The sequence below is a fragment of the Monodon monoceros genome, unplaced genomic scaffold (genome assembly GCF_005190385.1).
Source record: "Monodon monoceros isolate NGI ecotype Baffin Bay Population unplaced genomic scaffold, NGI_Narwhal_1 Super_Scaffold_20, whole genome shotgun sequence".
Classification (NCBI taxonomy): Eukaryota; Metazoa; Chordata; class Mammalia; order Artiodactyla; family Monodontidae; genus Monodon; species Monodon monoceros.
In genome coordinates this window covers 32,360,198-32,387,045 of record NW_021703777.1, presented here as the reverse complement: position 1 = coordinate 32,387,045, position 26,848 = coordinate 32,360,198, and the positions used below count along the sequence as shown (strand labels likewise).

Genomic DNA, 26,848 nt, shown 5'->3' with positions numbered 1-26,848 from the left:
GAGACACAGAAATGTGTCAGAGAACGCTACGCGAAGACCTAGGTGATTATTTCACACAGTCCAACTTCCGCACCTCATGTCACATCTGTAGGAGGACAGGTGTGAGATGAAGCCGATGGTCTCAGTGGTTTGTGACCACTCAGGGTAAAGAGTATAGAGACAGAGTATAGAGACAGATTGGCAACAGACAATCCAACAACCACCACCTACGTAAGCATCATGTTCTCAAAACATTCTGATTACCTACAAGCTACTTGGAAGTTATTCTTTAACAACGTAATTTGTCTCTTTAGCATGTCAGAAATCTGCTTTCAAAAATATATTGTAACATTTAATTGGTGAAATTCCACCCTAATTTTATATCTTTCTATATGTCCACATCAGAAAAACATGCCACTTTAAAGCGACCACATAAGTCCATCAAATTTTTATGAAAATACAAGGTGTGACTTTCCTTTCTATAGGAGACCACATTGCAGCTTTCAAATAATTTAGCCTAGGGCTTCCCTGGTGGCGCAGTGGTTGAGAGTCCGCCTGCCAATGCAGGAGACGCGGGTTCATGCCCCGGTCCGGGAAGATCCCACATGCCGTGGAACGGCTAGGCCCGTGAGCCATGGCCGCTGAGCCTGCGCGTCCGGAGCCTGTGCTCCGCAACGGGAGGGACCACAGCAGTGAGAGGCCTGCGTACCGTAAAAAAAAAAAAAAATAATAATAATAATAATTTAGCCTAAATAAGAATAATTACCCATTAGTAAGTAGTATTTAATAATTTAATAATTACCCATCAATAATCTAATAATGCGTATCTTTCCTTTTTTCCTATTTGCATTTTGCTGATTGCAGGACACAGAACTAGAGCTTGAAGGCCCCCTGGGGTCGCCTGGCCCTCCTCCAGCAGAACAGGACATTCCAGGAAGGGGGGGCATGTGTTACAGGGCTGAATCCCAGGGTCCGAGCTCCTGATCGCAAAGGCGGCAGACACTGTGAGCAGCGTGTTACGTGCCTCCATGCGGGGGTCCTGGCCACCACGTGGGCGGTTCTGCCACAGTTCCCTCCCAACCACAAGAGGAACCACTACAGCAGGGTGGAGTCCCTTCCCCACGCAAATCTGGAACTGCTAGGGAACAAATCTGACAGCAACACATTTAAGTACCTAGCTGAGCTCACAAGAAAGAGAAATCCCCAGATGCCAGTGCTCAAAGGAAGAAAAGCCGGAGCGGTGGGGATGGAGGGGCAAGGTGGGAGGAAACAGGCTCCGAAGTCCACTCGGGACAGGAATCAGGGAGCTCGTCAGTGCGAGGGCCACCTGAGAGGCTCCCCAGGGACCAGGGCGGAGGGCGCAGGGGCACGGGTCTGCCAGAGGCACTCCGTATGTGACGTCAGAATGGATGCGCTACTGACCTGGTGGGAAAAAATTCTCGAGCTACGGAATTTCTGTAAAATTAGGCTTGGAGAGCTACTTCTGGGAACCTAGACACATGGGATCCGCACGAACACGTCAGCACCTTCATTTCACAGGTTAGAAAAGCAGCAAGGTTTCCCAAGGAGGCTGCCTGACTGCCTGGGGTCATGTCTGGCTCTGCCCCCCATCACCTCTGGGGCTTCAGGCAAACCTCGCAGTTATCTATCTGCAGCTCACTTCCCACAGCGGAAGAACCTACCTTCTGCTGGACGATCAATCGGGGCAAAGATTCTATGCGTGGGGACTATTCTCTTGCATTATCGGGACCCTAGATGGTCAGGGTCAAGCTGGGACCGTGGGCCTGCCTGTGCCCAGAGGTCCTCTACCACCTGCTCCACCAACGCCCCTGGTGTGGAGGGATGGCTATGCTTTTCCCCTAAAACCTGCTATAGCTTTTTACATTTTATTAAGTAAAATTTTAAAATTTTGCTCATCTTAAGGGGTTTTCAACAAAATAAATAAAAACATAACCAGAAGATATGTTACTTTTAAGAATATATCTTTATCTCAAAACACAAACATCTACACTGTCATATTATCTGTATCCAACGTAACAAAAATAAGATGGAAACATTAATAGCTAAATGTAAAATTATAGAATAAATAATAGATTAAAAATTTAAAGGGACTGTAAAAATCACACACCTCAAGACCTGGGCAGCACCCCTTTTCTTGTTTTTTCTACATGCTCGATTTTTATTCCAATTTAAATTTTGTAAGTTTCCTTCTTTTTTCTCCTGAAGCCTCTTCTTCCTATAAGGATCTTCCTGCTAAAGAGGAAAAAGAAAACTTTTAGTAAGGGTTTCCACTTACTAACACAAATAAAACCTGTGTATGGTTTTTTTCTTTTAACTTTTGAAGACCAACTCCATCTGAATTCAGAACATTCCAGCACTCGTGAAAACAGACATACATTTCTCAATCTCTAGTCTGTTTTCATTTCCCTTCTTTCTCTACCTCCCCTCAGCCTCTGCAAAAAGAAAAAAAAATTGTCGCCTATAAAATTTCTAAGGGGCTAAAAAGGAAAAACATCTGTTAGTAATTTATGGTCAGCTTGCCCGTTAACCTCAGCAGCAATAAATCCTCCGACCTTCACCTGTTTATTTGGTATGTGCAATTCACATGAATTACTACTGCAGAAAAATCGTGTAAAAACTCAACTGAGGAGTAATTTGTGTATTTATGTTTTTATTTGTTTATAGATGAACTTTAGGAGAACAGGCAAAACTCCAGAGAATGCTCCAAACTAGTTTAAGCTTTTCAAGTAAATAATGCCAAGAATATGCTTGATGTTTTTTTAATGTGGTTCTGAAAAACTTAATTTAGCATGAGACAGAAATACATTATATATAATATGTATGCATATATATATATATATATATATATGCATATAAATAAAAATTTTTTTAATTTGGGTTTTTTCCTCTTCTAAATGTTAGGCATGGTCTACTAACAGGCCCAAGGGGAGGGGGATTCCCTTTTTAAGTAGCTCATATCTCTAATGTCTACTAATACTTTCTCCTTTTCTTCCTTCCACCATGCTGCCCCTTTAAAGCAGAAGAAAAATAAAAGGTTTTAGATGCCTGCACATTACATGTCTGGGGTACTGAAAGCCTCATGCTTCCATCAAAGCAATATGCTCACTACAATAGACGAACACTAGAAATAAAATGATATTTTAAGTGTACATGTGGTGGGATTATGGTATTTTTGCTTTCTTCTTTACACTCCTTTATTTTTTCTCCCAATACGTATTACCTTTTTTCTCATTCTGAAGGCATTTTAAAAACATGGTAAGTTAAACATACAAAGTCCTATCCTACAGGACTGTATGCTAATCGTTTAAGTTTGATGCTAAATAGACACATTAAAGACGTATGATCAGATGCGATCCAATGTTAAACATTAAATACAAACCACATTTATTCAAGTACTGCTCTCTGTGAATTTCCAACTTTTGCTGGGGGGGGGGGGGGGGAGAGTCTGCCCCTCCCCTGCCTCACTCTGTCCACTTAAGGGCCAAGAAAGGCTCTTCAACACAGCCAGTACCTGAACCTTTCTGTCCCTCCAGGGTCACCCACAAATAAAGGACCAGCCCCAAGTGGAGCCAGGAAGGGTGATCTGAGCAGTAGTCACTCTGGACGTGGCTGCCTTCTCAGCACAGCCTGGTTAGAATGGCATAACAGGCCACAAGAAGGGAGGCACTGGAGGGCTACACCCAGCGGGGACTTGGTGGTCAGAAGCATCGCCACCTACTGTGAGTATCGGTGAGTGAGTTTCAGGAGCACGGGGGACATGCTGGACAAGGAGGTGTGGATGGAGTGCTGGAGAAGCAGCACACACAGGAGAGCTGGGGAAGAGGGGTGCGTGTGTGTGTGTGTGTGTGTGTGTGTGTGTGTGTGTGTATGACACAAAGAGAGACCGAGAGAGAAGCACGGGGCAGTGCAGAGGCATGGGGCTGGGGTCAGCGGGAGGACAGGCCCGCAGTGGATGCCGCAGGTGGGGCAGAGGGGAAAGCAACCTGAGAGCCAAAGCAACAGACTTGTCAGGAAATAGGAGGAAGAAGACAGGGGCAATCGGCTCTGTTTTCTGGTGGGGAGGTGCCACATGTGACGAAGCAGGACTAGCCGGGATCAGAAAGGGTCCACGCAGACCTGAAATTAAGACCAGTCTCTGAGGCCAAACCACCTGGTCTGAACCTCACTTCGTGTGACAAGCTGACTCATCTTGGGCAAGTGACTTAGCCTCTCTTTGCCTCGGTTTCCCAGGTCTTCCAAAAGGCTGTTGTGAGGATTAAAGTACCTGACAGTAGTAAGCAGTTTACATAAGACTTAGCTATTATCATCATCATTGTTGAATTGTTTGAACTAAGTTCTCTGATCTCTCTGAATGAGGGACAATTTAACTGGCCGCAGGGTGGGGAAATAAGATTTCCTAAGCTTTAACAGTAAAAGAAAAGGAAGAAATCAAAGAGAAATCACAGATTGACTGCACAAAGGCATTCTTAAAGCCACTGTACATAAGTCAAAGCGAATAAAAATAAGAGGGAAATGACAAACTAAGAAAAAAATCTGATACTATTTGATAGACAAAGAGCTAATACCTTCACCTATGTTCTCATAGAAAACAAGAAAAAAACACTAACACTCAATAGAAAAGTGGGTAAAGGACATGAAATGCAAATTCACAAAAGAAATAGAGAAGGCCAAAAACATGAAGAGTTCCTCCAAAATATTTAATAATAAAGTATGTTTTTAGGAGAGACCAATTACCTCATCTTTCCATTTTGGCTTTAAAAACACAAGTGTGTTGACACTGCGTGTTTATGCCTGCAAACACGAGGACAGGCTAGGGAAGCCGCGTGTGGTACCACGTGTGTCTCTCAGCAGGGCAAGGTCAGACATTCACCTCTTAACTTAGAAAAAATATATATATTTTTAAATATATATATTTTTAAATGTCAGTGGCAGGATCGTGGATGAATGACTTTTTGCTTGTGTTTTTCAGAATTTTACAGAAAATTTTTTACAAAAAATGAAGGAAAATGCTTACTTTTCCCTAGTAAGGGAGGCAAACTGAGATGAGAAACAAAACACCATCACTTACCTATCCCGCTGACCAAGATTTTGCCAAAAAACAGTGCTGCTGAGACCAAAGTAACACAATGGCTGTCGTGCACCGGGCATGAGGGGAAACAGGGACCCTGCTTCCGGAGAGCGAGCTGGCGGCACACACCAGGGGCCCTGACAGTTGACACCCTAATTCTATTTTTAGAAACCTATAGCAAGGATGTACCAGATATACAGGCCAGACTTAGTTCATCATGCTATTATGAAAATAAAAAGTTGCAAACAACTTTAATGTCCAACTGCTGGGGAATGGTTTGGATTACGGCACAGTTAAATGATGGAATGTTATGTAACCACTGAAAACAAAGTTTCCCATTAATTTCTAACATGAGAAAATTCAGAATTACGACATTGTAACAAAGCTCCATATACACAATAATAATTATCCCAAGTTTTTAAACACTTGCATAGAGAAGGAAGAGAATACAGAAAAATGCAAAAAGTGGTCCATTTTGGACAGATCTTGCCCTCCCTTCTTTATGCTTCTGTAATAATCATGAATTCCTTTTCTAAGGGGGAAAAAAAAAGATCTGCTTACAAGAAAATAAACAGCCAGGGCTGGGATTAAAATTTAGTTTGCAGCTCCCAAATCTGGGCTTCAACCTCCTTTGCCAATAAATCTGGAGGAATGTTCCCCATGTGCTATAGACAGATCTGTACAATTTTCTTAGCTGCAAAGTCAGGCTCCAAGAACGTACAAGAAAAACAAACACTGAGCACTGCACTTGGGAATGTGTTTATTGAGAATGATTTTCTCCAAATGAACAATGAAATGGCAAGTACACTCAAGGTGGTTTAAAGAAGAGCCTACAAAACTGAGAGTGGCCCCCAGAGCCAGCAGAGAGGAAAGCCCACAGCTCCGCCCCCATCCTGCCCAGGTGACTACAAGCAACCTCGGAGCCCCAAGCACAGCCCAAGCCCCCAGACCCTCGGCCCCGCTGCAGCCCCCCTGCAGCCAAGCCCGCTGCCCTCACCCAGAGCAGACGTCCGTCCTGCCCAGGATCACAGACCAGGAAGGGAAGGAGGAGCCTACCCAAGCCCTGGGACCAAGGCCAAGAAGTGTCTGAGTGCCACAGACACGGATCAAGACACGGCCCGTGCCCCCCTCAACCTGGTGTGAAGACACGGCCGGGGGCACCGGCACAGAGGGCAAGTCTGGACGGGAGCCAGGGGAGACTTCGGGGCTGGGGGGCATGTGAGGTGGGGGCACGGCACCCACACACACGGAAGACGGTGCAGCATCCCCAGCCTGACCTCAGGGTCCCCTCCAGACAGCCCTGCACTGAGGGCCCTGCAGTGATCAGTTCCCACCTCTCTTCCCAGGACACATCTGGGAGGGGTCGGCACCACTCAGCTTCGGCTTCCACTTCATTGCAGGGCAGCACGGACGTCCCCGTTCCCAATGTGTCCAGTCTCTCCTCCCCCAGATCCAATGACTTGACTTCCGCTCCTGATTGCATGCCCTGTCTCCATGGCCCGGCCGGCGTGCCTGCCCTCCGTCACTATACCTGCTCCATCAAGCAGACTCGGGCCGCTGGTCTCCGTGCACACTTCAGAGAATTCACGTCACCCTTCAATTCTAAACTCCACGGGGACAACTTCCAAGTCCCAGGCCCGGGCCGGCCTCACCATGGCAGCTCTGGCTCAGTATCTCCCATCTACCAGGCTCTGCCACGTCCAAGTCCAGCCAACCCCCTCTGTCGGCAATGACCACAGTCACACCTGTCACCTCTTTGATTCTTACTACTGGGCAGTGCTTCGCAAGTGCTGCTATTCTAACCACTTGCTATATTCACTCCTCCACTCCTCACAAACCTATGAGGGAGAGATACTATTATTACCCTCATTTTTCAGATGAGGAAACTGAGATGTTGAGTAACTCGCCCAATGTTACAGAGTAAGTGTCGAGCTGGGCTCACACCAGCTGCAAAGTCCATGCTGCTAACCACGAGGCAACACGGCCCTGACAAACATAAAAATGAACCCCAATTCCCCATCTTTCAGTTACCCAGACTTAAAACCTTGGAGTTGTTTTTTGCAAATGGCTCTGCAAGCAAAGCCAGCTCCTCCCCTTTACGCAGCCAGGTGCTAAGAAGTCCTGCTGGTCTTTCTTCTACACTGTCTCCTACCTCCTCTTCCCGTCCTTCACCCCTGCTCCTGCCCAAACAGAATCTTGATTACATCACACCTCCCAGCAGAGAAGCAGCCTCCTGGTGAGAAGAGAGCTGGTATCCATTTCTGCCCTCCCCAACCCAGCCTCCAAAACACTAGGACTGATCCTTCAGAAATGCATTATTCACACATTCATTCAAGCACTCGCTAAACCACCACACTGGCTCTTTATAACAGGTGCCCTGCCCATCTCCATGAAACTGAATTGAAAGATACTCAATTACGACCTTCAAGAAGATCGCAGTCCACAGGTTGTTTTCCATTTCTTGTACACCCTCCTCTACCCGCCACCCCCTGCCCGGTTCAGGACCCTTCGACAGCATTCCATGATTTGCAGCAGGGTCCCTAAACTGGCCACCCTCAGGCCAAATCCTCCAAAAAGACTTTTCTGTTTGGACCAATGTGCTTTTAAAAATTTGATCCTGAAATTCCTGAGCAGGCAACCTTCCCTTCCTAGTGCTTACTTACTTCCTTGTGTCTCCCACTGAGATCCAGGGACTAAAGTCTAAACTCTGAGTTGGCATACGAGGGCCTTGGCAAGCGGGCAGGACTCTGCCTCTGCCCTCCCCTTCCTTCCCCCTCTTGACTGAGCTCCTTCTCGGTCAGACGACTCCCTCACTGCTCCCAACCATGCCACGAGACCCGGTGGTGCCGGCTGCCCCCTCCCCTCCTCTGCTTCTCTACACTCCCCCTGCACAAGTTCCTTCCTCCTCGGGGCTTCCCATGGCCCCTGCAAGCTAAGCTGGCGTTCCCATCTCTGCAATCCCCCCTACTATGCACTGACTTCAGCACTTGACTACATGGAAATGTCTTTCTCGACAGACCACAAATTCCTGGTTTGGAATGTCTGCGATTTTCTTATTTGGTATCACTCTCATTCCATTTACTTAAATGAAAAATGCATGCTTTTTGTAGAGTTTAAGCAAAAATTGAGTGGCATAAAGGAGGAAAAAAGAAATCATGCAAAATCCCATCACTCAGAAATAAGCAGGTTCTCCCACTGATTATTTGGCAAACCTTATTCTTTAATGTCTTTTTAAGAACCTATGCATACGTAAGGATGGGAGGACAGATGATGGGAGGAATTTAGAACACCAGGACCATGCATTATTTTTAAATATAAATTTAATGCTCAATTTTATTTGAACTTAGAAGAAAATGAAGTAGAACCAAAGGAATGCCAACTTTCAATAACTGCTTCTTCTCCACATGATACATTAATTGCCTAAGGATCTCTCTAAGGTTAAGAAAAAGATGGTGAAAGATATTTTCGTAGGTTTTCACCCTTTTAAACTACTTGTTTCAGTTTTGCACAGGATTGGCTAGCTACCAAGAAAGATAAAATTAAAACTTACTTTCACTTACCTTTCAGTCCCACCCCCTGTTTTTGCAGATTTTATTACTATTTTTGTTTTGTTAAAGTTTTAATATTTGCGATCCACTTTGCAACCATAACTGCCCACTGTTTAACCAAAGTTCTGGATATAAAATGGAGAGAAACCTCAGAAGACCTTTAACACCGCTTCCTCAAACTTCTATCCCGGTTGGCTAAATTTCACTAACTTCATTTTTCAAGGAAGGCTCCCAAGTTCATTTGCGTTTACAGATGAATGTCTGTTGCTTTCGTGCCTGAGTGCCAGCTTCACTGGACATAATGTTCGTGTTCACATTTTCATTCTCTCGAAGATACTGTTCCACTGTTCTCAGACATTCGATGTTTCTACAAAGTCTGAGGCAAGCCTAGGTGTGTCTTTCTTGATTTTCCCGCCTTTTCCGCACAATTCTTTAAGCTTTAAGTTCAACACCTTAACCAGGACGTGCCTATGTCCAGTATCACACATCAGCTTTCCCTGGTGTACACAGTGTGCCTTTGGATCTTTAAATTCAGTTTTTCACTCACATTGGGAAATTTTTCTTCTATTACATCTCTGAATACTTTTCTGATCCACTGTTGGGCCATTTACTGAGACAATCATTATTCTAATGTTGGACTGTTTTTGTCTTTGTCCCCTTATCTATCATCATCTTTTCTCCAAAATCTACAATCTCTTAAAATTTTTCCTCCACATTCATTCTGATTACCTCAAAGCCTTTCCTTCGGGTCAATAAGTCAATTTTCGGCCACTGAATAGGTAATGTACTGTCTACATTTATTCACTTAACTTTACAATATCTCTTCCAACCTCATCGTAGTATATTAATTTGCCTTTAAAAGCTAGAATTTTATTGAATTCATAGTCTATAGTGTGAAGTACTTTCAGAGTTCCCTTCAGGTCTCTGGATATGTTTTCATCTAGATTGGGATCTTGGTCTGTCTTCTGTACGTTCTACTCCTTTCCTTCATTTTTTACTATAGTATATTTGAACAGTTGCAATGCTATTTTTTTTCACTGTGCTTATGCTAATACACAGATAGCTCTGTCCTGTTGTGAAGCAGATAAATTCTCCGAAATCCCTTTCCCACCTTTATCTGGGAACTTTAGTTCCTATGAGATACAGGGCTGGGTTCTGCTTTCTAGACACTTTGCAGTGGCCTACACAGTGGGAAGGGAAAGAGCCGGCTGGGTCAGTGCACAAGCTTTGCCCTCTCTTCTGGGATTCTGTCACACCAGGGCCCATGCACTGAAGCTAGAAAGGCATCTCTCTCCTGTGGATCCTGGATAATGCTTCTAACTCAGCAAGATTTTGCCCTAAAAATGGATGTTGGGTAACAACTGGAGAGGCAAGATATGTGATCTGGTTCTACTCCACCATCTTTACCGAGGAGTTAATCCATTTGCTTAAGAACAGCTTCTCTTGAGAATAAAAGCTATCTGATACCACCAAAAATTGTTTTAGTATCTCCTGTATAATTAGAAGATAAATAAACTTCCTGGATACATGAACCTCACCAATTATCAATGTGGATTCAAATACATAACTATCCTCTTTGAGAAGTATGAAATACAGACGTACAGTTATTACATAGATATTTGCACTCTAAGTCCTAAACTTGGGTTTTGTTCTAATAGGCAAGAAAAAAAGGAATACAGACCTCGACTGAAGGTACGTCCTGCTTCTCAGAACATACGTCTTCTTTAGACGCTTTGTGAATCTTCTTTTCTGAAGCAGACTTTGTGTCAACCTTTTTCAAAGTTTCACAATTGTCTACTTCATTCTTGACAGGCACTTGCTGGTTATTCCCTTGAATAAATAAAAATGATTCAATTTCTAGCTAATTACTTCCATTCACATTCCCCACAGTTAAATCTTCTTCCTACACCAAACAATCTCATTTGATTTAATGAGGTTTAGACTTAAGGACTGTTTTGACATCCACAATGCTCTAGAAATTTATTTTGCTTACAGGTGAAAATGTACTTATATTACAAGTTTTACAAACAGTCGTTAAAAGAGGTCATGGGAAGAAAGAGCAGGGGCACACCATTATTCATAGCGGCATTATTCATGAAAGTCAAAAGGTAGAAACAACCCAAACGTGCATGGACGAATGGAAGGATAAACAAAATGTGGTAAATACCATGGAACACCATTAGCCTTAAAAAGGAATGATTCGCTGCGCTACAGTGTGAATATAATTAGCATTACTGAACTGTACACACAAAAATGGTTAAGATGAGGGAAAAAAGGAATGAAGTTCCGACACATGACACAACATGGATGAACCTTGAAGACATTATACTGAGTGAAATAAACCAGTCACAAGACAAATATTGTGTGATCCTATCTGTTTGAGGGACCTAGAGTCATCAAATTCACCGAGATAAAAAGTAGAATGGTGGCTCCCAGAGGGTGGGGGGACGGAGTACGGGTAATTATTGCTTAATGGGTATGGAGTTTCTGTCTGGGATGATGAAAAAGTTCTGGAAATGGATGACAGTGATGGTTGTACAATGATGTGAATGTACTTAATGCCACTGAGCTTTACAATTTAAAATGGTAACTTTTAGGTTCTACATACTTTACCACAATATTTTTTAAGTTACGGGAGGGACAGAGGGAGGTAAGATCTTGGGTTCTGGTCATGACTCAGACACTAATTAGTTTCACTAATCAGAAGTAAGTCTCTTAAGCTCCCTGAGCTCCAGTTTCCTTATTTATGAAATGACAATACCACTTCCTCTGCCTACCCTGACTGACTGTTATGGAGATGCAACCGGAACAGACAGAAATATAAAGGGTCACCACCAATAGACACATGAACTGCTGGAGGGCAGGGCCTTCTCCTGCAGGAAACGCCCACCTGCCCTGGGAACAGCACCTGCGGGGTGAGAACCAAGTGCGAGACAATCACGCTGGCAAGGTCTGCACCGGCAGGAACCACACCAGAAACGTGACCTTTCCTTTGTTTTTTCAAATGACGTCATTCCTAAGTGTATTTCTTCTTCTCTCCTTGACTTTGACATATGGTCAAACAGACTTCAACGCCACCATAACTGGGCTCAGTGTTCTAATATGAATCGGAAAGGATTTCAGTACCTTCCCCTTTTTTCTTTAACTGAAAATCCCTCACGACACCATGGCCATCTGAGAAAGTGTAGATGCCTACGGTGCAAATACATCACAGCAGAGCAGGCTGCCGGCTCCCATCCGGCCCTGCTGAGGGGCCTGGGGCTGCACGAGGCTCTCAACCCAAACGACAGGAGGGGTCAAACGCCCTCCAGACCCTGCAACCCTGAAGCTACAAATCAAGCTCACTCAAAGCAAGATGCATACATTTCAACGACGCTTAAAAGGTAAGCATTCTTTTATTTTGTTAACGGAAAATTATGTAAATATTACATAGCCATAAAAATGCTGGGGAAGCATAAATTCCTCTGCAACACAGATTGGGTGTGAGACGCCCACAGAGGAAACCATCCAGGACCGCGAATGAGCCAGGAAAAAGCCAAGAGCAAGGGAGACAGGGGTCCAAACAGAAAAAGACATCATAAACAAAGACATCACTTCGGATGCCGGAAGCCATCGGTGTGAACGGAATATAGATATTCTCCTCCAAAAATGTGCTGTGACTTTCGTAGGGTCTTAATTCATGAGAAAATGGTTTTCTTCAGGCCAAGAATCGCACTAAAAGTATTAGCCATCAAAGTTTCTTAGGAAGGGTCAAAATTTAATATCCAACACTAAACTACCCCCTAAAAAGGGATAAAGCACAGACTCTCCGAAAATTACTAATGCCTATTGTGGGGGCCAAGAATTAGGACCAACAATAAAATGAATTCAAATTCAGCCTTTGAGAAATTCTATCAGGACAATATTCAAGAATCCAGAAATACCGTGAGCATACACTTCATTTAAAAATGGAGCCATCCCGTGGCATCCTACTAAGTGTGCTTACAGCATTATATGCTTTTCTGCCATTTATCTCACAGAGTAGGAGTATTTGAGCCACAGAGACAACAAAACAAATACAAGAACAGGAACAAGTTAACAGGCCAGAATCCTGCTTGGATTTCTACTGAATCAAATCTAATTGTATGATATATTTTGAGTAAACCACTAGATCTTCATTTCCAGTTACCAGTATCTGTGCAAATGAGACTATTTTTTGAATTTCTGCAAATATTGGTATTTCAGAAATTTTGGAGGTATCTATCTAATTCAGTGAAAACTTTCATGTGCTATTAATTTCAAGGTTTTAGGGTATTATTAAATTGAAAAGTTCATTATCCTTTACATTATTATAAGCAGAAACAACGAAAAAATTGCTAACTATTCCTGAGGCCAGAAGCAATTTGCCTCTATCCCTAATTCTAAGTCTGTATTATTTTGATCATATAATGAAAAAATAACAGTTATAAACAGTTTGAAAAGAGACAAATTTCAAAAGATCCCTTACACGACACATAAAGCCCTGCTGTTGTCAGAGCATCAAGAGACTCTGGACCATGTAACACATGCTTGGAAGGCGTCGCTGTTTCACGGTTGTTTGACAGGCTGATGCCAAAAAACAAGTCGAGAGACTGCATTTCTATCGGGAATTTTAATTTATGATTTACTACAGGCCTCTCAGGAGGAGGCAGGAGAAAGAGCAGGAAAGGGGTGACACATTTTCTGTTATTCAGAAAACACTCTGTTTCTCCACAACAACAACAGTGAGCACGTAGCCAGAGCCATTAATATACAGCCTGGAAGATTTCGTTCTCACACAAGAAGTTACCCTCAGAAAAAAAAAACTGTCTCAGAATAAGAAAAGGCCCAGTGCTTCAGGCACCTCCAGGAGTTCTGGCGGGTTCAGGATGCCATTTCAGGCACTCTCGGGAGAAAGGTCACCTCCCCAGTCCCCTTTCCCAAAGGTAGTCTTGTCACTAGACCTGGTTCTAAGAACGTCTGTGTACTTTGGGAGAATGGCTAGAATGTGGCACAGACACTGACTGGTTCCAACTGAGTGAGTGGAAGTTCCCGAGGGGCCATCGGTTCAGCTCGCAAGACTGAAGCTGTTTTCTTCAGATTCTAGAAAGGATCTTAAGATGGAAACACAAAGTGAAATCCTTTTCAAAATAAGAAAAGAACTGATGCTCAAAGTTGGAAGGAAAAACTTGGAAGGTTCTTACGTTTTTGGTTTTCTCATTCTTGAGTGTTCTTTACACCCTGTGACCCCTGCCTGTCGCCATCTGCCAGCTTATTACAATGCTTTCCTTCAAATTCTGACAAAGGAACCCTGAACCCTCAATATGACCAAAAGACTCCGTATCTTACCTTCAAACTACAATTTGCTTCCCCTAAATTTCTCAGTCCTTTCTTATTTTTAAAATTCTCAATTCTTTAAAATGTTTAAATTGTAAATTGATGGCAGGCCGCTTGTTTACTTTTTAACCTCTTTGATATTTTCCTAGAATAGTGATGTAAACAGAAAACAGTCAGAACCAAATACATGTCAGTGAATGGATTTCCCTGTGAGGAACCTCCTGCTGACAGATTAATTCTGGAGAGAAATACAGGGCTGCAAATTAGCACCTTTGAATTTGCTGGTATGAACATGGTGGAAAGCCAAAGTTCTTTCATCAAATCTTATGTGATCTGACCAGCAATCACCCTGATACTGCTTAACAGGCTGACAAGTCAGCTAAAGAGGAGTTTAAAAAAAATTCTTGAAGTGAGAGATTGGTTTTCATTTAAAGCAACATAAGCATACCAGTCATCTGTACAGGGAGGAAAGGTTCGGGGTGGGTTTGCCATCTACAATGATACAAGCAAACGCTATGTTTGTGGGCTCCCTTGTTAAATTTACTCACACTTGCCGAAGTGTTATTAGATACTATATGGTCATCTAGGCTCAACTACAGGGATTAAACAGCATGTACTGGACAAGAGTATCCAGGAGCACCAAGTCAAATCCTCTGACCCACCCTGGCACTACATGGCTGGCCCACGCCCTTCAAAGAGCTCTGATGCAGCAGAAGGCCTTCCCGTCCATCCACCCACAAGGCCACAGCCCTTGCGTTCTGCAGGCACATCTACCCAGATGTCTGATGGATGCACTGGACCACAGAAGACGCACTTCTGGAGGAACAAGTCCCTCAAACAAGTCTGATTTGAAGTTTGTATCAAGTCAGCCTATGTCAAATACTGTCCTCAGGCCTAAATGACACATGAAACAAGAGAAAAACCCAGCTAGACTCAATCCATAATTTCACCCTTTCACAAGAGTTTTGTAGTCTGGGCCCTAGACAGTGTCAGGACAGAAATGGATGAACAGACACCCCTCTGCCCCGCCATCAACACCCTCAGACAAGGAATGCTGTGACTTCATGGAGATCTGGTAGAGGCTTCATCCAGGGGGCGCACTCACACACTGGGGGAGAGGCCGTGGGGATAGCTGGCCCTGCAAACAGGAGTCCTCTTCAAGCGTGCGCACTGCTGCCAGGGAAATGGCACCAACAGGGTGGAACAAGGGGCACCGGGAGTGATGCACAAATTGCCCAAACCATGTTCTACTCAGAGGACCCTGCCTTCCTTTTGAATTAGAAACGTCCTTTGATGGAACATTTAAAATTCAGGTTGGTATATTTTCCCTACTAAATGCATCAAGTTCATTAGAATCAGCCAATCTATTAATACAATCTTCTCTACAATACCAAGGAGTGAAAAATATGATGTTATTTATATTTAGATGTTTCAAATAAGATCAAAGGTAACTGATTCTTTCAGATTAAAAAGTGTCAAAAATTTGACTCTTAATGGAAGTAGAAATGTGCTTATCAAAATGGTCAGGATAAACACACAAAAATAAGCACAGGCTCTTATGCCAGAAGCCAGAGGGATCAGTTAAAGATTTAATGACAAATGTATATGTAGGTAGGCTTCCTAGTCTAGTTTTGCTTGCATTTTTATTAACTGCATTTGCTACGAGAGAACATCTACCTTCTTTTAACCAAGGAACACGACCAGAGAAGAACCAGGGAGAAGGAGCATGCAATGGTGGCAGCTGTTACATACAGAGAGTTGTTAAGTTTTGTTCCATCAGAAACATGTCATAGGCTGACTGATTTCTGCAAACAGTCTGAAAAGCCAAGATAAAAGATACTTCGGGGGCTTCCCTGGTGGCGCAGTGGTTGAGAGTCCGCCTGCCGATGCAGGGGACACGGGTTCGTGTCCCGGTCCGGGAAGATCCCACATGCCGCGGAGCGGCTGGGCCCGTGAGCCATGGCTGCTGAGCCTGCGCGTCTGGAGCCTGTGCTCCACAACGGGAGAGGCCACAACAGTGAGAGGCCCGCGTACCGCAAAAAAAAAAAAAAAAAAGATACTTCGGAAGAGGTGTCCGTAAATTCCAACAATACAATATGATATTCGCATCATTCTAATGAATGGACTGAAAAAAGTAAACTTCTTAACCATGATGCTCTAAAAACTTGGTGTCCCGTCCTAAACTTTCCTTCTTAGAAATGGTATTTCAACATTTATACCTTTGCTAATAAAACTGTGTGTGTGAACTAAAAATTCAGCAGCCACAGTTCAAACTAAAGTCATAGATGAGAACAAATTCCACTAAGAACAGACTGGAGACAAACAAGAGAGAAGAGTCACCAAGGAGGATGGAAAAATTACCATTATTTTTCCTGGAAATTTCTGGCAAGTCTGACTGGCACTGAGGTGAATTTCTCGGCAAGTGATTTTCAGGTAGTTTCTTAGGGGTCTTCAGAGGACAGACCTCTCGCTCCTTGAGTTCGGCTATATTTTCTGAAATCTGAAGGTCCGTTTCCTTAGGAAACATACATGTCTGTACTCCCTCCTTCACGTGACATTCGGAAGAAGTATTACTGACAGCAATTGCGTTTTTCAGTGTGTTTTCTTCTTTACTCAGTAAGTTTTGGGGAAGAGTTAGATTCTTCTGCAGGTTGACGTTTAGGCCACCTGTGTACTTGAGGCCCACCCAGGTCTCGCCCATCCCGGCAGGGCATGCGTCCTCTTTAGCAGCAGCCAGGGAGCCGCCTGGGGCCGAGGCCTGCTTGTCCTCTGCAGGGGCGCTGGCACTGCCGGCAACGGCTGCACTGGCTTTGTGTTTCCCGTAATAGACCGAGCACTTGTGCTTTTTCTGCGAATGGCTGTAGGTGGCCGGGCTCCTCTTCGTTGCGTTCTGGATCCTGCTCTGCGGGGGGTTTACCGGAAGGCAGCTTTTCCCTCGACCTTTATCGGAGGGGCTGTAGGTATCGAGAAAGTTCTTGCAATTGCTTCTGGATTTAAGAAGAAAAACATTTAACATAAAGGCAAACCAGGTAAACCTCTCCCTCTCTGTTTCTAACTCCATGAGAAAGAGGGAGCAGTCTGGGGTACACCAAGGAGCTCTCACCTTTCGTTCTTCTAAAGCTCCGGGAGTTTAATAAACTAAGTCCTTACGTGAAGTCTATCTTATAATGAAAGAAATGGTGTAGCTGTCACAACAGTGACTTAAAGAAAATTGTACTGAAACAAATTTGGAACCAAAATGTATATGACCTTAAAACAAAATCAGAAATGAGTCATACCAAAGGTGAGAACCCTCTCCCCACACTACAAGAATTCTTACTTGTGAGAATGGGAGCTAATTACATCCATCGGACTATTGCTTTGCTGTGAAGAGGAGCTGGCATTCTGCCTCTGTCTCGTTTTCATGAACTCCATCAGAATGTACTGTGCTTGTTGGAAGGCTATTAAAATCACACCCAACAGGGACAAACTGAGGACGAAAGCAACGGGGTTCATTACTGCCTGGTTGTGACTGGCATTAAAAAGACTAGCTCACTAACACAACATTGTAAATCAACTATACGCCAATAAAAAAAAATAAAAAAAAAAAGACTAGCTCTATAGAAGAGTGGTGAATCAATCGATGGGAAAAGTCTAAAGAAATGCTATTAAGATTCCATATCTTACGGATATGGAATGACTCCATAATTTCTGACATCTCTTAAAGATTCAAAAAAACTGTTTCTGAAAATGTGAATATTTATAATTCTGACATAGCAGTTCAATTTTTAAAGACATTTCCAGGATAAAATCACATTTTAAAGGGTCATTCTAGTCTTCTAATCTCAAACTGCCGTTGCACTGAGCTAATAACACATCCTATGTCACAGATGATGTTCATATATCCTAAATGTTACATATAACATTCACATCTTCCACCGGGACGGCCAATGAACATATATGGAACACAACTGTCCATTACACTCCTAGGTCCTATGACTCGCCTACAATTAGTTTAGAGAATAGTAAATTCTCTTCAAGCATACCAGGAACTACTTTGTCTACTTCACGAATGTCAAAATTCCACTCAATTCATATGCTTTGATCCCACCGGGCAATATACATTTCCATGCAACTCGGCTGGATGGCGTCTCCACTCAGTGAGGGAGGAACAGTGGAGAAGGTGGCAGCTTACCTGACAAAGAAGACGGTGAGCCTCCAAAACGACTCCTCCCAGCTGGGTCCCGGAACCACGTCCGCACACAGAGGCAGCAGGTGATGAGGGAGGGTTACATTGAGAGTGAAGCGAAACTCCAGGTCTGCCGCCGTGGCCAGAGTCAGCTCGCGGATGACCCAGGAAGAGGTGAAGTCTGGAGTAAACCTGACAGCAAGAGGCATCTTTATGAACTTTGATGGTTTTAATTTTAGGCACAAAACAGAATAATCATAATGGCAGCAGAATTTCTTACTTCTGCAAGATAAATACTAACATGAAAACAACTCAAGACATCTTACCAATGAAAAAAAGTTTTTCCCCACAATATAGTAAATGCAACCCCAAACTGAAATGAGGTTAAAGTCCAATGCTCACACAATGCTGATGTCCCGGGATGTGTTGGGGTCCAAGGAAAACTGCTGACAGTCTAAAACTTCAAATCCATAACCTTGGCAATTATACCCATTAATTTTCAGAGATGTCACAGTTATAGGAAGTGGTCCGATATTCTCAACCTTAAAGTTCTTTGTAATTGATAAAATTTGCTTGCTGTCTTTCAGTTCTAGTGAGGATGAAAAGTGATATTCAGTACAGATGAACTGAAAAATTTATTTAAAATAATTTACTGAATCAACATTTACTGAATCCACAAACCATGATCTACATGATTAAAATGTAAAAAAAAATTCAATACAAGCTCAAAGCATGATTCCTAGCTAAATTCTAGATTCTACTACCAGAATATGATAAAAATACTTAACTAGTCAAGGTTTTTCTTAAGTTAAATGATCTGCCTACGTACCCAAAGTAACCAAAATCTCTTCTTTGTTCTTTTACTTATTAAAGGTTAAGGTGAAAAGTTGATTCTTCTCAGAAGCTTAATAGTTTGGATTTACCACGAGCCACCATGCACCCTGTGCCCCGGGAGCCTCATTCACACCCAACAGGACCAGTTTGGAGGGTGTGCGTGCTTCTGTGTAAAACCATCACGGACACTAGAAACACAGTTCAAACTCCCATTACATTAAGAGGTAGTAAATAGTTAAATCCTTGCAAATAATGAGAGCACATTTCATGTTGGGAGTTTAAAAAAGGAAGACGTATCAATTTTTAAAATATTCCTATAAATTTATAACCCACAATTTATTCCATATTAGGACTAACATTTTATCTGGTTCTATGGTTTAGACTCCTCCATAACTCTAACTTTCAAGGCAACTCTAAACTATTGAATGAATGAGTGAATGAATGAATGAAAAAAAACGAACACTTTGATGAAGATTTTGAATGCAAAATGGCCAGTCTTTTCAAACTCAGTGCTCATATAGCATAGTTTTCTAAAATAAAAAAATTCACAATCAGGCGTTAAAATAGCTCTACAAATTATCCAATGGTTTCACCAATCAGTTTTCTCCATAGGAGACATACTGTTACACTAAAATGCTTTCAGTGTGTTCCTGAAATTAAAAATAATAACAGGAAAACAAGACAGAATTTACCAAAAACACTCTACATCTATTGTTTTACTTTTGGCTTAGTTCTTAAGGAAGTTCTTGGAACTAATATAAATAGTTTAAAAGCATTTAATTTAAATACATGCAAAACTTAGAATTTTCTAATGGAACACTTAAACAAATTTCTAAATCTGCACTGTCTGATACAGTAGCCACTAGACACATATGGCTACTTAAATTTAAATTAAATTTAAATTAAATAAATTTAAAAATTGAGTTTTTCAGTCACACGAGCTATATTTTAAGCACTCATTAGCCACATGTAGCGAGTGGCTGCCATAATGGACAACACAGACGTAGAACGTTTCCATTACTGCAAAAGGGCGGTTAGTTCACCTTCAGCCTTCTCTCTACTTATCATTTTGGTGTGATTTTTTTAGGATTAGGTAACTGATAACCAAATTAACAGTTTCACACTATTTATCTTAAATATTTGACACTCTACTGGTAACTTAACATTATACTTTTCCCCCCATATCTATTATTTGAGTTGGGTTAAATATCTAAGGCTATTGTTCCTAATCAAGTGGTACCAGCCTACATATGCTCAAATGTTTGCCTGATTTAATTATTAGCATCAATACAATGAATTTACTGTAAATTTTTTAAAGAATCTTCTCATATCTCCTTTTGCTCTTGGCTTTGGCACCAAGCCTGTCCTGTCCAAGTGCCACATACACAGACCACACACACGGACCACACGCAGGGACTCACGTCTCCGGCAGCCCATCAGTGTGGACTCGGGCACCTTAAAGCGCAGTGAACCTCCAGTGCCAGGAAGTCTCCCGCCCACCTTCAGTAGCTCTCTTGCTCCAAATCCTTCCACGCCAATCATGTCGATAACAGTCAAGTTATTCCTACAGAGAAAGGAGATGCAAATAAAAATGCACTGCAGTCGAGCTGTCACAAGATACAATGCACTTGAATTTAAATATTCCTAATTAGCAAAACAAAATTTTTTAAGTTTTGAGAGAAAACTCAGTTTAAATAGTGTGGCGTCTCCCGCCATCTCAGAGCACAGAAGCTGCCAAGCCCGGCAGAGTCAAGGCAAGCTGAGCGGGCAAGAACCAGCAAATGACCATGATCGCTCTCCAGTTTCCACCCAAGAATGGAAACCTATATTTTTCTAACCAGGCACCAGGGTGGTGATCAGACCTCCAAGAGACAAAAAGTGAAGGAATAAACTGGGGGGCCACAAAGAAACATTAACAAATTTAGACAAATTGACAAAAACTGTTCATAGGGTGAATTAAGGAGTTTTCATAGTAATTGTGACTGTAAGAAATTCTTCCTTAGGGATAATTCTAGAAATGAAATCCTATCCTATCTTTTAAACCAAAGATTTAAAATACCATCCTACAAATAGCATGTATCTACTCAAGTTCTTATTAGTCAAATAGTAATTCAGACTAGCTTTTGCCTTTTCATTAACTGAAATCAGGATTCCTAGGATGGAAAGTTCAGTGGAAATGATGTTTAAATGATGCAGACTGCACTGAAAGTCAGTTGCCATTAAGGTAAACCCTAGAAGCAAAATACACTGAGATATCTTTACACCTTCATCTAAAGGATTAAAACCTTTATTGAACCACTTAAAAGCCTTTAAAGTGATGTTAGATAAGTGATATTGTTTACAGAAAAATATGGTGTCTCTCAATACAGAAACCACCAAAACTAAATTAACTACTATAAAAAACTGAGACTTTCTTTTCAAGCCTGACACAGCTTAAGCTGGGATGAGGTAAAGCTTATCTCTACACTTCCCATGACCTTAGTTCTTCAACAGAGAATGGGTTTAAAAGGACACACGTTGTCAGCAGAGCACTAAAATGCTTACTAGAACGTTAGTTATTCGTTTGTTCTAGTCAGCATTACTTAAATGCTTAACAAAACAGTCTCTTTTTTTAATTTAATTTTTTATCGGAGTATAGATTTACAATCTTGTGTTAGTTTCTGCTGTACAACAAAGTGAATCACTTATACATAGACATATATCCACTTTTTTTTAGATTCTATTCCCATATAGGTCATTACAGAGTACTGAATACAGTTCCCTGTGCTTAGTTATCTATGTGGCAAATCTTTGATACAACACCAATATTCAACAAGTGAAGTCTCTTGAAGGTTCTTTATGATGTGAAATCTGAAACTATATTAATGAATTTTCATAGTTTGTTACATTAAAATCCAGTGGTCTCTCTTGCACATTTTACCAGGGATGATTTTTGGATTATCATAATTAGTTATTTGGAAAAGACGGTTCACTGTGATATGTAGATCTTCCAAATGTTGACACATTTCATTATACTTATAAAAATCACGTTTATTAATATCCTCACTGTGGTTAACAGAAAAGTACTTTAAGTATTGAGAAGCTGTGAAGCTCACAGTGGCAGATACAAGTTTTCCAAAACTCTACTTTTCATGCGAATGCTCAAATTTTATCATTGGCAACAAACACTACCCTTGAAGTGACAGGCTCACTTTGTTCATTTTCGGGAAAACGTTTGCCAAGTACCTGAATCTGAAACAACCATAGTTTTTCTGCTAATCATCCTTTCAAGTAAAAATGGTGTTCCATGAAAAAAAGTGGCTAATTCAGCTTATAATTCAAACAGTCGCCAACATATTTTTCTTGGAGACAACCATGGATGCAGTATGAGTGCTTTATGGGTACTTCTTTTTTTGGCAGGGGGCGTGTACAGTTGTTTTACAATGAACAAGCAGACTCTTTTAAGAACTTTATCTTAGTGCATTTTCTTTTTAGCAGCACTCACCTGCAGAAGAACAAACTCGTATATTAAAGGAAGTCCTGAATAAGAAAGTCTTTTGCCAACTGGTATGACACTGGAAAAGCTTAAAAGATATATATAACTAAAACGTCATTAATGAAAAAATTAAATTTGTGTTAGAAGTCTCACCAATGCAGAGAGAGCTTCAACAGAGATCTGTATTTACTGTAAATTTTTGAAAGAAGACTCTCAATAAAGAGTAAAGAGGAAAAAAAATTCAGAATGAAAAACATTTGGCTGCTTAAATCAGCTGGCAATAATTGTTCATTTAAAAGGAAGGAAAAGAAGTAAAACAAGCCAGTGGGCTCAACTAAGGATTTTTTCCATTGTCCTTTGGGGCTACAGAGAATTCCAGAAGCAAGAGAGACATGAGAACAGTGTAAATCCAAACACCACGGAATGAAAACGTATATGGCAGTGTTTCAATTATTCTTCTGAGCTGAGGACAGAAAAGTAAGTGTGGATGTGTGCGTGTGTGTGTGTGTGTGTGTGTGTTCATACGTGTGCTCTGCCCTCTGTGACAGTGGATGAGATGCCGCAGGGAGGGTACCGCTGCCCTTGGAGAGGTGGGCACACGCTACCCATGGTACAAGGCAGGAACCTGACACACAGAAGGCCTAAGTGCAGAGACTGAGGGAGCCGCTCTCCTCAGCCACTGCCTCTCCTACCCTTGGACACAGCTCATCACTGAGGGCCTGAGTGAGTCAACGTCACCTCTTAGCTAAAGAGATTCTTGAGAGAAAGAGTCAGCCAGCCAATGAGAAAGAGACACACCTACCGGATTAGGATGAGGGAGGTGACTTTTCCATAGTCAGCTGGCGTGAAAACTACACCAACCCTTTTCCTTTCCAAAGGTTGCAAATGTAAGTGGAGGATGCCAAACCTGGATTCCTCAGAATGCACACCCTGCAAGTCATTAATAAATGCAATTAACTCCTAGAGAACAAGATTCCATCTTCATTAAAATGCATAAACATGACTGCTGTTTCTTTAACGTCTGGATCTGACCACCCAAATCAACCTGTGGAACTTGTTTACTGCGAGAGTTCACACCCATCAAAAGTTTCCGAGCCCGGCTGAGAAGCAGAGGCAGAGGTTGCAGGACAACCTGACACAGAGGCTGGAAAGGGGACTTGCCATCTGGACCAGATGGGAGCTGGGGCTACAGGCCTTTGATGCAAAGATGCTTTGGATGTAAAACATTACTGAGAAAACAGAGCAATAGCCTCTGCTTGAATGCTACAGGAATCTGACCAAACCACCTGTCCACTGCTGGACAACCCTAAATTCTCTTTAATATTAAGTTTATAAAGAAACCATCTTTATTTAGTTTCTCCATTTAGGAGAAAGATCTTTATTTATTCATATCCTCCTTTATTCTCCCCAAGATTTCTCACTTTCTCTGAATAAATTTTGTGTTCTAAATTTAATATTCAAGATTTAGTTCTTCGGGCTTCCCTGGTGGTGCAGTGGTTGAGAGTCCGCCTGCCGATGCAGGGGACATGGGTTCGTGCCCCGGTCCGGGAAGATCCCACATGCAGCGGAGCGGCTGGGCCCGTGAGCCATGGCCACTGAGCTTGAGCGTCCGGAGCCTGTGCTCCGCAACGGGAGAGGCCACAACAGTAAGAGGCCCGTGTACCGCAAAAAAAAAAAAAAAAAAAGATTTAGTTCTTCATCATTGTGGTAGACTTTCCCTCTTTCCAATGTTTTTTCTAGCACCTTCTCACTAAAAATAATTTATTAATTCTTTAGAACTGTAACCATGTAGTCTTCATAATATTTCTCTTTTCTATATTTTTAGTTTTTAAATTTGTTTTATCCCTCAGTTATTGCTCACATTTCCCATACTATCTGAAAGAAGAAATAGCGATGGCATTTGATTCATTTTCATTAAAATTATAAACTTCATGAAGGGAGGAATTCTGCTTTATACACATATGAATGTTGAAAAAAAGCTGCCGATTTAGGGTATTAAAAGCATAATAACAACAGCACCAATTATTAAATAAAATAGTTCTTATATGCCAGGCTCTGGAATATAATTAGGCATATAAAATGCTAAGCATTCTATAAACCTATGGAATCTTCAAACATTATTATGAGTGAAAAAGAGGAGACCTGGAGAGGTTAAATAATTTACCCAGGACTACATGGAGGAGCCTGGCTTTGGAACTTTGAATGTCCAATGGTCTTAACCAAAGGGACCGCATTTCTAAAAATAAACCAACAAAACAAAAATGTAGTTCTTTCTTATATAGCAAAGAATTCTAATAAGGATTTTAAGTTAAATTTGTAGTGTCTCAGAGACATTGATACTGACTATTCTTTTTGTCAATGTAATAAATTAACAATGGTGATATCTCCTTTGTCACAAAAGGTATAACATTCTCAGGGAAAATCTTCAATCACAGATTAAAATCTTTTCGCGAGTTCCACCATTTGTTTAAATCTGAATAGAACACTGACATGTAAAAGAAACTGGCATTATTTTTGGAATTTCAAGTTACATGTGGTTAAGTAGTCGTGGGACAAAATACCTGTTAGCATTTTGGACTCATTTACCTCCCAGCAGTCCTGGGAGACTGCCTGGTGAAGAGACGAGTGAGAGGGACAGGGCAGGACAGGCTTGCTAACACAAGACCCAACTGCCTAGACCACTGACAAAGGGAAAGGAACGCTACTGCTTGCGTGTTTCTTACTATAAATAACTCTCTGTTAAAAATCCACTTAAAAGCTTGCTTTGATTCGTTCTAACTCACAGTTGGAGGCTATCTGTGGCCCCCCTCTTTCAAGTTAATCTAGAGCCAACAGCGTATCTTTGGAGCGTTATGGGTAGAGAAAGAAGAAAATACCCAAGGCATTTGAATACGTGTGTGTATTAGAACCACAGTGACATGCATATGTGTGTCTGTGTATTTTTTTAAGAGATGCTTCATTTTTAATTGATCTCAAGCACAGAATACCAGTGACCCACAGGACGACTGCGTGAAAACTCAGAAAGCAGGCTGCCAGTTCCCAGTTAAGCAATGTCCTCGCCACGTGACATGTTTACTCCCTCCCTGGGTATTTATGCGAGACCTCATGAGGGCCCAGAGGCTCAAGACTCCCAGAAATCCTTTTTTATAGAGCAGGTGACTATCACAGAAACTGGGTGATCTGCTAAAAACATGAAGCCAGTTTAGTAAGAGAAGATTTCTTTTTAACATATTTGTTTTTACCTTATCTTGCCCTTAAAAGAATTTGATGGGGCCAAGGAATCTTAAGAGAATTATATATTCTGGGATCTCGGGCTTTATGGTTTTCTACATAGCTCTGATTCAATTGTTATTTCCTCACTCACAGGAATCTAAATGATCAAATTAAAATGATTTACAGGCTCACATGAACCGTGGGCTCCTGCTGCGTTAGTTAATTGGAAAAAGCTGTTACGTATACTTAACTCCTAGAGTACAAAAATAGAGAGCCACAGATATTACATAAAGACACTTGAAACACAAATCAGTGAGGCCCATATGCTATGTGTCTAGCTTGTCAGCGTTCTTTTTTCTGTGTAAAGATGACATCCTACCCGGTAAGGGCAAGCCTTGGTGAGCTGGAATTCACTAGTTGTGAAATTGATCATCTGTACATCGGTGCCAAACCTGTAAAGAAAAAACTGTTTAAAAGAGCATTCAGATCACCAAGGAAGAGGAGAACATACGTGCGCATATAGATACGTATGCATGTATTTGCACACAGACCCAGTTCACCCCGACCTGTCACTCCTGTGTCGCAGCCCCCCACGCTGTACCAGGCATGTTGTAAGAGCTCAATAAATATTGTTGAATGAATCATGTTGGCAGCACAGAATGTAAAGAATCATATGGTGACAAAAGCTCCCAACATGAAGCCATTTTTTTTTTTCTCCCAAATGGTTCACAGCTATGGAACCTGATAGGAAGTGACTCTCAGCCATGGACCGTTCTATCTCCCAGTGGATATTTGGCCACATCTAGAGACACTTTTGGTTGCTGCAGCTGGGGAGGTCCCACTGGCATCTACTGGGTGGGAGCCAGGAATGCTGCTAAACATCCTTCAAAGCACAGAACGCCCCTACCCCCACCCCAAACAGAGACTCCTGTGGTCCAAAACATCAGGAATCCTGAAGCTGAGACCCAGGGATGAGGGCAGGTGTCACTGAGCCAGAAGAGGAAACATGCTAAGTGAAACTGTGACTACTGTGCAAAAATAAGATGTAACGGACGTGAACTATGATCATATTTTGTATAACAACACTAGGTTAAAACACACTGAACCACTAAACTCATTTCTTGTGTTGCCCAGAGGTCACTGTGATTTCAATTCTAAATTTTAGGAGTACATGTGAAAAATCATGATTGTAAAGGTTCCCTGACAAG

General features: G+C 41.9%; 1 protein-coding gene across 4 annotated transcripts in view; it reads right to left on the bottom strand.

Annotated features, from left to right (window-relative positions):
• TMEM131L (transmembrane 131 like) overlaps nt 1–26,848 on the bottom strand; it is a 159,751-nt gene that overhangs the window by 15,056 nt on the left and 117,847 nt on the right. For 3 of the 4 annotated variants that reach the window (XM_029235129.1, XM_029235132.1, XM_029235131.1), the window contains exons 19-27: nt 26,020–26,092; nt 23,230–23,357; nt 20,374–20,516; nt 18,521–18,707; nt 18,125–18,310; nt 17,270–17,419; nt 16,312–16,937; nt 10,298–10,446; nt 2,108–2,232 (exon numbers count right to left, since the gene is read on the bottom strand). In XM_029235129.1, the coding sequence (XP_029090962.1) occupies nt 2,108–2,232; nt 10,298–10,446; nt 16,312–16,937; nt 17,270–17,419; nt 18,125–18,310; nt 18,521–18,707; nt 20,374–20,516; nt 23,230–23,357; nt 26,020–26,092 (1,767 nt within the window). The remainder of the gene's footprint in view (nt 1–2,107; nt 2,233–10,297; nt 10,447–16,311; nt 16,938–17,269; nt 17,420–18,124; nt 18,311–18,520; nt 18,708–20,373; nt 20,517–23,229; nt 23,358–26,019; nt 26,093–26,848) is intronic. The other variant, XM_029235130.1, reaches the window with a different exon arrangement.